The sequence below is a fragment of the Eucyclogobius newberryi genome, unplaced genomic scaffold (genome assembly GCF_026437365.1).
Source record: "Eucyclogobius newberryi isolate DKJ021-1_F unplaced genomic scaffold, fEucNew1.0.hap1 SCAF_2, whole genome shotgun sequence".
NCBI classification, from domain to species: domain Eukaryota; kingdom Metazoa; phylum Chordata; class Actinopteri; order Gobiiformes; family Gobiidae; genus Eucyclogobius; species Eucyclogobius newberryi.
Genome location: NW_027315834.1, coordinates 45,330,609 through 45,347,851, shown reverse-complemented (window position 1 = coordinate 45,347,851; position 17,243 = coordinate 45,330,609). Strand labels below are relative to the sequence as shown.

At 43.5% G+C, this 17,243-nt stretch overlaps 1 protein-coding gene across 1 annotated transcript; it reads left to right on the top strand.

The window, feature by feature from the left end:
- Positions 1 to 838: 838 nt before the first annotated feature.
- Positions 839 to 17,202, top strand: atxn10 (ataxin 10). The gene is made up of 11 exons (XM_072453238.1): positions 839 to 999; positions 1,228 to 1,413; positions 1,522 to 1,601; positions 3,218 to 3,314; positions 3,391 to 3,555; positions 3,634 to 3,714; positions 4,878 to 5,031; positions 5,100 to 5,217; positions 6,481 to 6,662; positions 12,429 to 12,492; positions 12,864 to 17,202. Exons 1-11 carry the CDS (start codon positions 872 to 874, stop codon positions 13,046 to 13,048), a joined length of 1,440 nt encoding a protein of 479 aa, XP_072309339.1. The 5' UTR covers positions 839 to 871; the 3' UTR covers positions 13,049 to 17,202.
- The last annotated feature ends 41 nt before the right edge of the window (positions 17,203 to 17,243 follow it).

Here is a 17,243-nt window from a genome sequence, read left to right as displayed (position 1 = left end):
CTATGTTACAACACTGGAATTTCCCCATTGTGGGACAAATAAAGGTAATTTTATCTCATATTTAATCTTATTTGAGCAGAGCAGCCAATTGCAAACTGTTTTCACTTGTGTAGAATGTTTCACTCGTTTTCACTCAAAAATAATGTGATTTACTGGTTATTATTGTTCTGAAATATGTTGATTTACTGATATAATATAATGGCAAATTGCCCAAAGTGTTATTGTCTTGTTGGCAGGGATGGACTGAACTAATTGAGTACAAATTTGGGCTGATTGTAGTTTTTTTGAGTAGATTTTTGTACATGTACACGTACTTGTAATTGTAATTTGGTATTATTCTAAGCATATAGCTGTAATTAAGTACATTTAAAACCATAGGATTTAATGAGCACAACGAGTCCCAATTTACATTAAGTTACTGCCGTCTACATAATATGCAGATTGTGGTTTAAAACAACTTAATTCAGCTTTAAACAGAAAAAGACAGATCTAAATAATACTAAAATTGCTATACTTTGACCAGTGTTTTTTCATGTGTACTCAATACTTACACATTTGGCTGTAGTACTTTACATATAATTCTGTATAAGTAACTACTTTAACTTCATACACATTTTTAGTACTATTTCAACAGCTGCCTGTAGGTTAAATGCTTTTTTTTCTGTATATGTATGTAATATTGTATTCGGTAATGTTTTGTTTGGTGAATAATTACATTTGAAACGGTATAAAACGGTTGTATTTGACATGATATAAACATGATGTGGATGAAAACAACTCCACATGCTCTGATCCCGCCCACTCTCCCCCTGGACCAATCGGAGCGCTGTAATAACCCGGAAGTGCCGCCCGGGCGCGTGAGGCAGGAAACATGGCAGCTTCCAGCAGCATCGCGGAGATGTCTGCTTCTATCTCAGGCTTTTTGGATGAAAAACACCGCCCTGAACATCTGCAAGTCCTCAAAACATTCACGGCAGCGCTGCGGGAGAAAGAACACCGGTAAAACACTTTTGACAAACTTTAAACTAACATTAATTCAGCTTTAAAAGTATCGACGTCTGTCCTGGAGTAACGGGATATGCGTGACGTGACAAAATGAAAATGCTTTATCACTCACTGCTCATTTTATGGTGATTAAACATGCTAAAATGGAATAAGAATATATGATTAGTCTGAAATACAGGCAGAAGTATGTGTATAGTGTTCATGACGAGTGTTCTGTTGCAGGGATGCAGTGGACGAGGCTGTGCTCTCTCCTCTGCTTCCTCTCCTGACCCGCCTCAGTGATGAGCTCCACTCTGCAGGAGGACAGGACGTGTCCTCTGAAACATTAGAGCTCCAGCTCACTGCTGAGTGCTTCAGGGCCCAAAGAAACGCCTGTGTCCAGAGCACAGGAAACCAGAAGCTGCTCAGGTAATCCAGGCTCTCACGTTAAAATCATCTGATGTTTGTCTGTTTTATGATCCAAATATCAAACTGAAATGATGCACCAGTAACAAACACGTTTTATTCATTCACAAGGGATCTTGGACTCATAGATGTTTCCCTGAAGCTTCTAAACTATCTTCTGACCAAAGAGGACCAGGCTGCTGTTCATGAAAGTAGGTTCTAAGAATGTCCATCCATCCATCCATCTTCTGCCGCTTTATCCGGGGCCGGGTCGCGGGGGCAGCAGTCTGAGCAGGGACTCCCAGACTTCCTTCTCCCCAGACACTTCCTCTAACTCCTCCGGGGGGATCCCGAGGCGTTCCCAGGCCAGCCGAGAGACATAGTCTCTCCAGCGTGTCCTGGGTCTTCCCCGGGGCCTCTTCCCGGTGGGACATGCCTGAAACACCTCCCAGGAGGCATCCGAAACAGATGCCCGAGCCACCTCAGCTGGCTCCTCTCGACGTGGAGGAGCAGCGGCTCTACTCCGAGCTCCCCCCGTGTGGCCGAGCTCCTCACCTTATCTCTAAGGGAGCGCCCAGCCACATGGCGGAGGAAACTCATTTCGACCGCTTGTATCCGCGATCTTGTTCTTTCGGTCACTACCCAAAGCTCATGACCATAGGTGAGGGTAGGAACGTAGACCGACCGGTAAATAGAGAGCTTTGCCTTTCGACTCAGCTCCCTCTTTACCACAACGGTCCGATGCAGCGACTGCATCACTGCAGCCGCTGCACCGATCCGCCTGTCGATCTCACGCTCCATCCTTCCCTCACTCGTGAACAAGACCCCGAGATACTTGAACTCCTCCACTTGGGGCAAGGACTCCCCACCCACCTGGAGAGGGCAAGCCACCTTTTTCCGGTCGAGAACCATGGCCTCGGATTTGGAGGTGCTGATTCTCATCCCAGCCGCTTCACACTCAGCTGCAAACCGTCCCAGTGCATGTTGCAGGTCCGGGTTTGATGGAGCCATCAGGACAACATCGTCTGCAAACAGCAGAGATGAGATCCTGTGGTCCCCAAACCGGACACCCTCCGACCCCTGACTGCGCCTAGAAATTCTGTCCATAAAAATTATGAACAGAACCTCTAAGAATGTCACTATTACAAAATACCGTATTTTCCGGACTATACGTTGCACCGGAGTATAAGTCGCACCTGCCAAAAAAGGCATAAAGGAGAAGAAAATAACATATGTAACATATCGCACTGGAGTATAAGTCGCATTTTTTGGGGAAATGTGTTTGATAAAATCCAAGACCAAGAACAGACATTTCATCTTGAAATGCAGTTTAAAATAATAACAGATGAGAGAACATGGTGAATAGGTGTACGTATGCTAACGCTAACACCTTCAGCTACATGACGTATGCTAACGCTAACACCTTCAGCTACATGAGGCACAGACAGAACTGTGGTAAGTGTCTGGTATGTTAACGTAACATATGAACAGTTATTCAGATAACTATAGCATAAAGAACATGCTAACAAGTTTAGCAAAGCATCAGTTTTACCCCAAATCACTAAATCCATTGAATTCTTCTTCCTCTGTGTCACTTCTAAACAACTCCACAAACTCCAGAGGAAGAGGAAGTGCAGATTCTCGCCCTCTTGTGGTTGCCAGTGTGAAAATAACGAATAACATCACATAAGTCGCTCTGGAGTATAAGTCGCACCTCGGCCAAAACTATGAAAAAAACTGCGCCTTATAGTTCGGAAAATACGGTATTATTGGCTTAATTGTACAATCCGAACCCTTTTATCATCTTTCCACATTCTCGATAAACCAGCTCTCCGTTGTGGGGTCCAGTTTATTGGTAACGTTGCCGTGGGAAACCAGATGTGTAAAGAGGACGTTTGGCGGTCCATCGTCCCGGACCATCTCCTGTAAGTGTGCAGCCCTCGTAAGACTCTACGGGAAGACGCTTTCATCATCAAACTAACTAAACGTGTCCTTTAACAGGCAGCTCCTCTGTGTAGACGACGAGAAGACCGTGACCTACGCCTCCATGGTCCTTCACACGTGTTTGGATGACGCTAAAGTAGAAACGTTGGCGCTACCTCAGAATATTTCTCTGGCTCTGAAGGTGATGGAGCTTTGCAGGACGCAGCCGGACATCGACTGGACGTGAGGACACTTCATGATGTTATTGTCGCTTATGTTTTCTCTTTTGTCTAATCTATAGCTCTGTTTGTTCTTTAACAGAGTCATTATTGCCACCCAGCATTTCCTGAAGTGTGCAGTCTTGGTAGAGAGCATGTACACAAGGATGCAGCACCAGGACAGGTGGAGACTGCTCTTGTTTACATGCTTAGAACAGTGCGTGTTAAAGAACATACATGATATACATGATGGAAACATGCACAAGACACTCATTCATGCCCAGTATAATCACACTGGAGGAAGAGAAGTGTGTAGTGTCTTGCCCTGTCGTGGGACTACTGCCCCCTTGTGGCACCTGGTGTTCGTGTCATGTCTCCTTTAGTTTATTTCCCAACTATTGTTTAAAACCTCTTTGGAAAATGTGCACTGAGCTCAGAGTGCACTGTAAAACATGAAAAACCACCACATAAACAATGAACAAAGATGCAAAGCTAAAAGTACTAACTAAAAATAACTAACTAAAAATACCAATAAATATTTAATCACTGCCAAATAAAGTAAAACTTGTTTCTTCCCACTTTAACTATTTTAGCACCATTGCTTCAGAGATTGTGCATTATTAGCAGTTAAAATGAAGAGCTACTAAATTAACTCGTTTTCCGGAGCGACTCTAAACGAACTCGTTTTCCCGGAGCGACTCTAAACGAACCCGTTTTCCCGGAGCGACTCTAAACGAACCCGTTTTCCCGGAGCGACTCTAAACGAACCCGTTTTCCGGAGCGACTCTAAACGAACCCGTTTTCCCGGAGCGACTCTAAACGAACCCGTTTTCCCGGAGCGACTCTAAACGAACCCGTTTTCCCGGAGCGACTCTAAACGAACCCGTTTTCCCGGAGCGACTCTAAACGAACCCGTTTTCCGGAGCGACTAAACGAACCCGTTTTCCCGGAGCAACTCTAAACGAACCCGTTTTCCCGGAGCGACTCTAAACGAACCCGTTTTCCCGGAGCGACTCTAAACGAACCCGTTTTCCCGGAGCGACTCTAAACGAACCCGTTTTCCCGGAGCGACTCTAAACGAACCCGTTTTCCCGGAGCGACTCTAAACGAACCCGTTTTCCCGGAGCGACTCTAAACGAACCCGTTTTCCCGGAGCGACTCTAAACGAACCCGTTTTCCGGAGCGACTAAACGAACCCGTTTTCCCGGAGCAACTCTAAACGAACCCGTTTTCCCGGAGCGACTCTAAACGAACCCGTTTTCCGGAGCGACTAAACAAACCCGTTTTCCGGAGCGACTCTAAACAAACCCGTTTTCCGGAGCGACTCTAAACGAACCCGTTTTCCAGAGTGACTCTTCTGGAGCTTCTCTTGGCTCAGCTGCGAGAGGACGAGTCGGAGTGCGGCATTCCTCCCGCCGTCGCCTCCTTTCTGGCCTCCTCGTTCCAGAGCGGCTGTGGTGCAGTTCTCACTCTGGCCACTGGGTCCGTCTCCAGTAACGAGGTACACGCTTCAATCAAACGCGTCTGAACTTACCGTGACTTAAAGCATGTGCTTGTAATCCCTCCCAGGTCCTGCAGGAGGCGTTGACCGTGATCAGCCTGTTGGACGTTCTTTGTGAAATGTCCTCGGATCACGGAGAGTTCATGTTCTTACAGGATCACGCTGACCTCCTCGCTAACACCACAGGTCGTTTACTCATTGTACTTTTAATTATATCTGTGCTGAGCTTGACCACAATATTCCAGGATTTTCTAATTGTTTTTCCTGTATAGTATACTAGTATTTTAATAATTACTTGTATAAATACACAAAAGACCTCTTATTTGTGGTTAGGGATGAGTGATGTTTAGATTTAGTGAGTACTTATCTATGAGCTTGTGTAATCCAACAAAGCAAAAATGACAAATGTAAAAATACTGTCAGTGGGAAGAGTAAGAGTACTGTTACTTCAAACTAAACATCACTCAGAAGTACCGTATTTTCCGGACTATAAGTCGCACCTTTTATGGTCGGGGTGAGACTTATACTTATATACTTATACTACGGAGCGACTTATATGTGATATTATTTGTTATTTTCACACTTGGAACCGCATTTCATACTCCAGTGCAACTTATATATGTTTTTTTCTTCTCTAATATGCATTTTTTGGCTGTTGCAATTTATACTCCGGTGCAACTTATAGTCCGGAAAATACGGTGAAAATTGCTGTCAGAAAACTGCTTTGAAAAACCCACAAAATATATTAAAGTTAATGTATTTTCACACATTTGGGCATCTAGCTTAAACAAAAGCCAAATAAGTGCACAAAGCGACAGAGTGTAAAAAGTACAGTAAAACAACGTGTATTAACTACAAAAAATAAATAAAAAAATACCATATTTTTGTCTCTCCGGAGTATAAGTCGCATCAGCCAAAAAAATGCATAATAGAGAAGAGAAAAAAAACATGTATACAGTACAGAAAAATCTGAGTTTTAGAAATGACTCAAGAGAGCCATGACATTATGTTCTTTACAAGTGTATGTCAACTTTTGACCACAACTGTAAGTCGCACTGGAGTATGAAATGCAGTTACAAGTGTGAAAATAACAAATAATATCACATATAAGTCGCTCCGGAGTATAAGTATATAAGTATAAATATAAGTATAAGTCTCACCCCGGCCAAAACTATGAAAAAAGGTGCGAGTTATAGTCCGGAAAATACGGTAAACTGAAAAGTGATGCTCATAAACTTCATAAACTTTGGACACATTCCAAAACGGCAATTAAGATTTTTTTCCCCGAGTCTGTTTGATGATGAAATGACTTGTTGTGATTCGAGCTGAAGTGTCCTTTATCTCCTGCTGCAGAAATATCACTCGTTTTTATTTTGAATCGTCTCTTTTTACCGCGTTTTTGACTCTAAACAATGTAGTTATTCACATTTGGCACATCTTCTCCCGCAGATCTCCTCGCGCAGGTTCACGCCATCGGGAAGTCCAGTAAGAATATTTTCAGCGCGTCGCAGAACTTCTCGTTGGGCGCCGACGCGGGTTCGTCTCATCACTCTCCAGTCGTCAGCTTCAAAGCTCATCTCATCCGGCTGATCGGGAACCTCTGCCACAACAACGCCCGCAATCAGAACAAGGTGTGCTTTGAATGAGTACCGTATTCTCCGGAGTATAAGTCGCACTGGAGAATAAGTCGCACCAGACAAAAAAATCTTAATAGGGAAGAAAAAAACATATATAAGTCGCACTGGAGAATAAGTCGCACCAGCCAAAAAATTCTTAATAGGGAAGAAAAAAAACATGTTTAAGTCGCACTGGAGTATAAGTCGCACCAGCCAAAAAATGCTTAATAGAGAAGAAAAAAAACATATATAAGTCGCACTGGAGTATGAAATAAGGTTGCAAGTGTGAAAACAATAAATAATATCACATATAAGTCGCTCTGGAGTATAAGTCGCACCCCGGTCAAAACTATTAAAAAAAAAAAGTGCACCTTAGTCCGGAAAATACGGTATATAGTGATTGGCTGCGTTTACATCTGATCATTATCCAGTTTATGGAGTTATCAGAGGATTGAAATGACATTATTCGTGTCATATGTGAAGAAAGACAAAGATGAAAAGAGAAAATGTTAGCGATTGGAGGAGTTATGGAAGAGTTATTTTAAAATGCATCCTCTAAAACCATTTACGCATGTAACCAAGTGTGTTTGATGGTCAGATTGGTCTCGTGTATGTTAACAAACTCAAAATTAGATCTAATTATATGGTTATTTTCTGGCTATGTAGATATACTTACAATAAAAACAATACCAGATTTCACATGTTTTAATAATCTATCTAATCTGTTGGTTATTGGTTTAAAGGTGCACAATTTACATTTTAATTTCTCGGGAACGTTCCACATCATGGCATTAAATGTATCTACTTCCATGGAGACAAAAAAGCGATAAAAACGACTATTTGAATGAATGCTATTATTATCATACATATATACAAATAAATGGTAAGACTTTATGAGAGGACATGAATATACCAGCCGCGTACAGAAGGCTGATGATTGTGTCGGGACAAGAAGAGAAACTGTGTTGATAAGTCAGGATTTCCTCTGTTGGGGCTTGAACTCGAGTGCCCTTGACTGGAAATGTTTACTGTGAAGTAAAATGGTGGATGTGGCTACATGGTATACACTATACAGTATATATATGTATATATATATCTCCAGGGGGCTTTCAACAAAACGATGAACACGCCCGACTCGACCCAACCCTGACCTGACCGACTCCCCTCCATTTTTATCAGTTTTCCAGAGTCATCATCCGTCAGCGTCGCACTATGAACAAAAGTATGTACGTATAATAAATAACGGGACGGGGAAAGGGCGGGCTCTGCTCCTTCTTTAATAGAAACAGATTTGAAGAATGCCTGTGGGATGTCCCCCCCGAGCCGGCCCCCGTGACGCCCGCGGATGGCGCTCTGTGGTCCGTCCGCGGTTAAAACTCGCCCCGTATCGGTTTTCACTGCAATGTCTTCCAGTAAACCCAGAGTCACAGCGTTCACCTTCAGGAGACGTGCTAATGTAAGATGTAAGAGTAAAAGCAGTAAACCCAGAGTCACAGCGTTCACCTTCAGGAGACGTGCTAATGTAAGATGTAAGAGTAAAAGCAGTAAACCCAGAGTCACAGCGTTCACCTTCAGGAGACGTGCTAATGTAAGATGTAAGAGTAAAAGCAGTAAACCCAGAGTCACAGCGTTCACCTTCAGGAGACGTGCTAATGTAAGATGTGAGTGTAAAAGCAGTAAACCCAGAGTCACAGCGTTCACCTTCAGGAGACGTGCTAATGTAAGATGTGAGTGTAAAAGCAGTAAACCCAGAGTCACAGCGTTCACCTTCAGGAGACGTGCTAATGTAAGATGTAAGAGTAAAAGCAGTAAACCCAGAGTCACAGCGTTCACCTTCAGGAGACGTGCTAATGTAAGATGTGAGTGTAAAAGCAGTAAACCCAGAGTCACAGCGTTCACCTTCAGGAAACGTGCTAATGTAAGATGTAAGAGTAAAAGCAGTAAACCCAGAGTCACAGCGTTCACCTTCAGGAGACGTGCTAATGTAAGATGTGAGAGTAAAAGCAGTAAACCCAGAGTCACAGCGTTCACCTTCAGGAGACGTGCTAATGTAAGATGTGAGAGTAAAAGCAGTAAACCCAGAGTCACAGCGTTCACCTTCAGGAGACGTGCTAATGTAAGATGTGAGAGTAAAAGCAGTAAACCCAGAGTCACAGCGTTCACCTTCAGGAGACGTGCTAATGTAAGATGTGAGAGTAAAAGCAGTAAACCCAGAGTCACAGCGTTCACCTTCAGGAGACGTGCTAATGTAAGATGTGAGAGTAAAAGCAGTAAACCCAGAGTCACAGAGTTCACCTTCAGGAGACGTGCTAATGTAAGATGTGAGTGTAAAAGCAGTAAACCCAGAGTCACAGCGTTCACCTTCAGGAAACGTGCTAATGTAAGATGTAAGAGTAAAAGCAGTAAACCCAGAGTCACAGCGTTCACCTTCAGGAGACGTGCTAATGTAAGATGTGAGAGTAAAAGCAGTAAACCCAGAGTCACAGCGTTCACCTTCAGGAGACGTGCTAATGTAAGATGTGAGTGTAAAAGCAGTAAACCCAGAGTCACAGAGTTCACCTTCAGGAGACGTGCTAATGTAAGATGTGAGTGTAAAAGCAGTAAACCCAGAGTCACAGCGTTCACCTTCAGGAGACGTGCTAATGTAAGATGTGAGAGTAAAAGCAGTAAACCCAGAGTCACAGCGTTCACCTTCAGGAGACGTGCTAATGTAAGATGTGAGTGTAAAAGCAGTAAACCCAGAGTCACAGAGTTCACCTTCAGGAGACGTGCTAATGTAAGATGTGAGTGTAAAAGCAGTAAACCCAGAGTCACAGCGTTCACCTTCAGGAGACGTGCTAATGTAAGATGTGAGAGTAAAAGCAGTAAACCCAGAGTCACAGCGTTCACCTTCAGGAGACGTGCTAATGTAAGATGTGAGAGTAAAAGCAGTAAACCCAGAGTCACAGCGTTCACCTTCAGGAGACGTGCTAATGTAAGATGTGAGAGTAAAAGCAGTAAACCCAGAGTCACAGCGTTCACCTTCAGGAGACGTGCTAATGTAAGATGTGAGAGTAAAAGCAGTAAACCCAGAGTCACAGCGTTCACCTTCAGGAGACGTGCTAATGTAAGATGTGAGAGTAAAAGCAGTAAACCCAGAGTCACAGAGTTCACCTTCAGGAGACGTGCTAATGTAAGATGTGAGTGTAAAAGCAGTAAACCCAGAGTCACAGCGTTCACCTTCAGGAAACGTGCTAATGTAAGATGTAAGAGTAAAAGCAGTAAACCCAGAGTCACAGCGTTCACCTTCAGGAGACGTGCTAATGTAAGATGTGAGAGTAAAAGCAGTAAACCCAGAGTCACAGCGTTCACCTTCAGGAGACGTGCTAATGTAAGATGTGAGTGTAAAAGCAGTAAACCCAGAGTCACAGAGTTCACCTTCAGGAGACGTGCTAATGTAAGATGTGAGTGTAAAAGCAGTAAACCCAGAGTCACAGCGTTCACCTTCAGGAGACGTGCTAATGTAAGATGTGAGTGTAAAAGCAGTAAACCCAGAGTCACAGAGTTCACCTTCAGGAGACGTGCTAATGTAAGATGTGAGTGTAAAAGCAGTAAACCCAGAGTCACAGCGTTCACCTTCAGGAGACGTGCTAATGTAAGATGTGAGAGTAAAAGCAGTAAACCCAGAGTCACAGCGTTCACCTTCAGGAGACGTGCTAATGTAAGATGTGAGAGTAAAAGCAGTAAACCCAGAGTCACAGCGTTCACCTTCAGGAGACGTGCTAATGTAAGATGTGAGTGTAAAAGCAGTAAACCCAGAGTCACAGCGTTCACCTTCAGGAGACGTGCTAATGTAAGATGTGAGTGTAAAAGCAGTAAACCCAGAGTCACAGAGTTCACCTTCAGGAGACGTGCTAATGTAAGATGTGAGTGTAAAAGCAGTAAACCCAGAGTCACAGCGTTCACCTTCAGGAGACGTGCTAATGTAAGATGTGAGAGTAAAAGCAGTAAACCCAGAGTCACAGCGTTCACCTTCAGGAGACGTGCTAATGTAAGATGTGAGAGTAAAAGCAGTAAACCCAGAGTCACAGCGTTCACCTTCAGGAGACGTGCTAATGTAAGATGTGAGAGTAAAAGCAGTAAACCCAGAGTCACAGCGTTCACCTTCAGGAGACGTGCTAATGTAAGATGTGAGTGTAAAAGCAGTAAACCCAGAGTCACAGAGTTCACCTTCAGGAGACGTGCTAATGTAAGATGTGAGTGTAAAAGCAGTAAACCCAGAGTCACAGCGTTCACCTTCAGGAGACGTGCTAATGTAAGATGTGAGTGTAAAAGCAGTAAACCCAGAGTCACAGCGTTCACCTTCAGGAAACGTGCTAATGTAAGATGTGAGAGTAAAAGCAGTAAACCCAGAGTCACAGCGTTCACCTTCAGGAGACGTGCTAATGTAAGATGTGAGTGTAAAAGCAGTAAACCCAGAGTCACAGAGTTCACCTTCAGGAGACGTGCTAATGTAAGATGTAAGAGTAAAAGCAGTAAACCCAGAGTCACAGCGTTCACCTTCAGGAGACGTGCTAATGTAAGATGTGAGAGTAAAAGCAGTAAACCCAGAGTCACAGCGTTCACCTTCAGGAGACGTGCTAATGTAAGATGTGAGAGTAAAAGCAGTAAACCCAGAGTCACAGCGTTCACCTTCAGGAGACGTGCTAATGTAAGATGTGAGTGTAAAAGCAGTAAACCCAGAGTCACAGCGTTCACCTTCAGGAGACGTGCTAATGTAAGATGTGAGTGTAAAAGCAGTAAACCCAGAGTCACAGCGTTCACCTTCAGGAGACGTGCTAATGTAAGATGTGAGAGTAAAAGCAGTAAACCCAGAGTCACAGCGTTCACCTTCAGGAGACGTGCTAATGTAAGATGTGAGTGTAAAAGCAGTAAACCCAGAGTCACAGCGTTCACCTTCAGGAGACGTGCTAATGTAAGATGTGAGAGTAAAAGCAGTAAACCCAGAGTCACAGCGTTCACCTTCAGGAGACGTGCTAATGTAAGATGTGAGTGTAAAAGCAGTAAACCCAGAGTCACAGCGTTCACCTTCAGGAGACGTGCTAATGTAAGATGTGAGTGTAAAAGGAAGCCACTCCCCTCAGGCCGGAGGCCACTCCCCTCAGGCCGGAGGCCACTCCCCTCAGGCAGGAGGCCACTCTCCTCAGGCAGGAGGCCACTCCCCTCAGGCAGGAGGCCACTCCCCTCAGGCAGGAGGCCACTCTCCTCAGGCAGGAGGCCACTCTCCTCAGGCAGGAGGCCACTCCCCTCAGGCAGGAGGCCACTCCCCTCAGGCAGGAGGCCACTCCCCTCAGGCAGGAGGCCACAGACCATCCGGACCAGAATCTCCCGTCACAAGAACAGTTTCTTTCCCTCTGCAGTTGGATTCATTCACTCACTTTAACCATAATTTAATCACTCACTGTTCACTTTCTGCACTACATATGTAAACTCAACTGTACATTTGTGTACATAGTAAGCCTATTTTTTTGCTTTTATTTTATTCTTATTTTTTATTTTTATCTTATAGCTTGTTATTTTTATTCCATAGCAGATTTAAATTGTTTCTCTTTTATTCATTGTTCATTGTTTTATGTTGCACTGAATCCCCAGGACAACTTCCTATGTTTGTGAATTATGTTCATTGACAATGGCAATAAACTCTTTCTGATTCTGATTCTGATTATTTGTGCTGCTTTGCAAACTAATTGTATGGATCTAATAAATAAACATACCTGTCACTCACAGCTCTGTCTCAAACAGGTGAGAGAACTGGATGGAATCCCTCTGATCCTGGACAACTGCAACATCGACAGCAACAACCCCTGTATCCTTATGTCAAACATCTACATCTGCACAGCGTTTATGTCTTTATGGTTCTAGAATTCTCATTTTTACTTTTTGTGTAGTTGTTTCTCTCCTTTTCGTCCAGTATTTTAAAAGGCCAAACCCTGTTGCAGTCAGTTTTACATGTTAACTGTGTTTTTTGGGGGTGTTTCTCTACTTTTTCTGGTGTTTTTTTGTTAAGCGGATGCAATTTGTTTCTCAAAAACATTAACAAGACACGTCACGAAAAGCATTGCACTGTACAGAATTTACTACATTTGTATTTTAAAGTCTGAGACGACGCACTAATCGTCAAATAAATGCGACGACGATGATTTTAGTCACGCCCATTCTCCTTAACGGCTGAAACAGTCATCAACCAGTGGGCCATCTTCGCGGTCAGAAACCTCCTGGAGAACAACGCGGAGAACCAGAGCGTGGTGGCGTCCATGCAGAGACGCGGCGCCCTGGACTACGCGGCCCTGAGGGAGCTGGGCCTCGAGGCCGAGCAGCGAGGAGGAGCCCTGCTGCTCAAAAGCCTCAGGAAAGACCCGTGAAAAGGCGTCGGGAGTGCAAAGGTCAAAGTGCTCTTCTCCCGAACAGGTTCACTACAGGAAGGCTTTATAATGACTACACCTTAACCAACCTTAATAAAGCGTGAGGAAAGACTGAGCAAAATAATATGTCTCTTTGCCGTAACCCGACCGACCGGGGATGAAACCTGCAGAAAAATAACAGGATTTTGTTGAAAAAACGTCAAAATCTTTTATTTTTCAATTATTTCGCACCGCCGTGTCGAAAATTTTTATCACGCTGGTAAACCTATCTTTCATCCCAAAGGACTGATAACACACTGCGCACCACATGTGCGTCTTCATATTCAGTCCTCCACATGGGTCTGTAACAAAACAGAAGGCGCATAAGAGTCGTTGAATTGCTGTTACAAGTTAAAGTTGGTATGGACGATTTTTTTCAGCAAATTTTTTTATCATATTTCCTTGTGGCGTGGATAAATCATTTGTCCTGCCACGTATCAATCATAAAACGCACCTACCGCTCACCTGCAGCCGCGTCAGGTTTGTGCCCACGTTTCCGCGTGCCTAAGCGCATGGATCTATCATAATATAGTTCCCTCAGTGTACGGGGCAAGATGAAGACGGAGAAAGACAGTTCGAGTGGACAGAAATCTACGGGAGACGAGTGATGCGATGCGCTCCGTTGCACTAATAAACAAACACACGTGTGTGTTGTATCAGTCCTCACGCCTGCGTTCTCAAATCGCCGAAAAATTGTCCATACCGCCTTTAATTTGCCTCTGTTGTTGTTGTTCTTTTATGGCGGTTGACATCCGAGTGTTGCATTAACGCCAGACTTTATTCCTTAGACTTTGTCGTAGTCCTAAAAGTTCTTCTTCCAGTGCCTCTGTTGTTGTTGTTGGTGTTTTATGGCGGTTGGCATCCAAGTGTTGCATTACCGCCAGACTTTATTCCTCAGACTTTGTCGTAGTCCTCAGACTGTCGGCGCCACTGGAGAAGTGTCCATAGTACATGTCATTCTCTATCACGGTGTGACTTGATTAAAATTTGACTTGCGCAATGCATTCTGGGATTGACCGACCCACTTGAAAAATGTTGGCTCGGGTTACAGCAAACAGACTATTTATTTGGGGTAGCCTTATTAACAATGATTCAGACTCAGGGTAATGTATTAATCAAGTATTTATGAAACCTGAATCATTCTTTAACCTCCAAACTGTTCATTTGTTTGTTTCAAGTACAATAACACGATCATTCCATTTCATTATGTTTCATTACAGTGACAATTGAACAGTTCTGTTTAAATCATGTTAAACTTCAGTCCATAATCGTGTACAGTACAGTTTTAAAAGACACATAATTATTTGATAGCGAGTCTTGTATAAGTCTTAAATAACTAACACGTGACTCTTTCGGCTGATTTTAAATGCTCATTTTTGAGTTGCCTGATTTGAATGCGTTCCAAATGGATATTGCTCCGTACGAAACAGTTCTTTTCAGTTGGATTAAGGTCGATAAGTGTGTAGTAATTGTAAAGTGTATCAGTATCAGATGAGAGCGCACTTGTGTTGTAATACTGAGTGCTTTAAAGCTCTTATCTTTATATTCATGCTTTGTAACTATATCTATGCAGTGTTAAATATTCTTTACACTGTAATTGCCTCTTTTCATCGCTTTCGTGACATTCTAGACACGGATCATTTGTCACGACTGTTGAATATAATCATGTTTTTGATCTAATGTCGTCAGGTCTTTTCCTTCAGTGATCGACTAATCATGACGAGTCGACTGTAAAACATAATTGTCATATTTCGGTGGTCATAATCTGGACTACGGAGACTCTAAAACACAAAGCAAACACCTTTTAGAACAAATACTGCCTCAATATTAAATACAAATGTCCAAACAAATGAACAATCAACATACTTTATTTATAAATGTTCTGTTTAGACGTCTTCAGTCCCGTATTTAACCTTTTTTATTTGATCGATATTGCAAAAGTCTTAATGTATAATAGAAATATCCGTCCGTGAAAGCCTTAAACCAGGTCATTTTGATGGTTAAATACAAATTCTGACCAATTTTAGACTATAGGAAGTGATTAATTATACATTTTCAAAGGAGAAGTGAAGTGTTTAGCTTCGTTTGGAGTTGAATAATTAAAGATGTGGCGAGTGGAAGTGGTCTTAACATAACTTCCAAAACGTATTTTCCAGAAGTATTCACGCACTTCCAGTTATCCCTGGGTCACTTCTAACGCGCCTGTTATTAAAGGCTAGATAAACAGCGACTGCGACTTGGCTTCGTGTCCCACAGTGGCATAAAAACGTATGTTTAGCTTTTCCACGTGATCCGTCTCGCTTCTGGCCGCGTTATAGGCTCGTGATTAAAGCGTTCCCGGTAAAAGCATGTTTACTATATTACACACCAACGGTCATCGGTCTGTATAATGAGCCCGCGCGCACACACATGACCACAGTGCGCCTTTTCTCTTCATTATTACGACCTATAAGTTTACAATATTATAGTTATCGAATGCGTTTTAACCTCTCAAACTCGGGAGTCTTGTCTCGTTCTGTCCTGATTTTATTCCACTTAAGGCGTCTGGGTTTTGTCCATGGATTAGCCTGATTTAGTCTTGGCCTAGCCACAATTTTGACATAATTTGGTTGTTTTTAGAGGAGTTGGATCTCTCTTGGAAAGTACAGATGAAGGCTCTCATTATATACCGTGCTTCCAGAGCCAAAGATGTGTTTTCGGCGCATAATCATCAACATGAATCACGATAACTGCATTTGAAGACGCGTCGTACCGTCTCAGCGTCGCTCTGCTGTCTCGCAGTCGCACTATGCATGACATTAGCCGGTTGCTCGTTAGCGGTCTGAACATTTAGCCGCACTTTAGGCCCGAAGCGCGTAGACGGCGGTGATATAAAACCCAGGACTTTGATGCGCGGGTGAGAGGGTGAATCAGGACAGAAGCATTAGTGTGCAGAATGACACCCCTGGGTGCGCTCCGCGTTGCTGGACAAGCTGAATGGTCCTGACACGCTAACAATGCAGCGCTTTACAGGCCGGCCCGCACTCGGCCCCACCCTGTTTTCTCTGCCTCCGATTTTTAATGACAAAATGTATTGAAACAATCGGCCGGGCTCCGGGCTCAATCCGCCAGCGCAGCGACGGGAGCTTATGTGGTTCCGGTCCCCAGGATTTCAGACAGCTAACAAAACAGCTGTTACTCGCGCTCCACTGGCCGGCTGCAATGCTTTTCAGGCCCACAGGAAAGAGCCTGTGTCTGCTGAATGAGGTGCCCGGGCCCTGCTCTGGTCACCTACTAATGTATTAGAGACACATCAGGGGCCAGATTCACCGCGTTCCCACATGAGAGGCCCCGGGCAGCCTCCACTGTGCCTGTGCCCCGGCGCCCGAGTGCAGTACGCTAATCGCACTCGTGAATGAGGTGCAGAAGGAGGATCATGTTTCTGTGTAAAAAGACAACACTGCTGACCAGGTTTATTTAGTGAACACACATTTGACCACAATGAATAAAGCCAAGAGGCAATCTTAAAAGACAGCAATACATCCTGATTCAAAGGACATTAGTAAACACAAAGTGGAAGTCCAGTAACTTTGGCTTTTTGCAGAATAGTTTAATGTGACTTAATTACAGCTGTGTGCACAGTAGTCCTGGGTTCTGTAAACACTGTAGATGACTTCATGTTGGCCATGTTGAAACATATAATCTGGTCAAACATTTACAATGTACATTTGAACACATACAATAACTTATTGTTTCTCTGAAAACACTAACAATAATAAACAGTTGAAAATAATGACTCTTTTTTTTTTTTTTTTTTTTTTCATTTTTAAATGACAAAGTGCCACGTTCCTCAATATAAAAATATACTCTTCAGCTTGTTTTGAACGTTACATAAAGCCTAAATAAACATGAGTGAATACATTAAGGGTTTTGTCCAAAAATAGCTCTGGGCCTTTGATCCTCGTCCCCTTGTGTGGTTGGGGCAGATGCCTAAACCACTGGAGCCTTGTGTAAGCACAGGCCCATGTGAAATTCCTCATTCGCTGGAATGTCCAATGTATCTGAACCTGATTACACCTCTATGCAGCGCCAATGAGGCCTGAACGCTCTTCTCAGAAGCTGAGAGCCCTTCAAAAGCAAACAGTGAAAACGTTGGGATGGAAAGTGCCGTACGAGC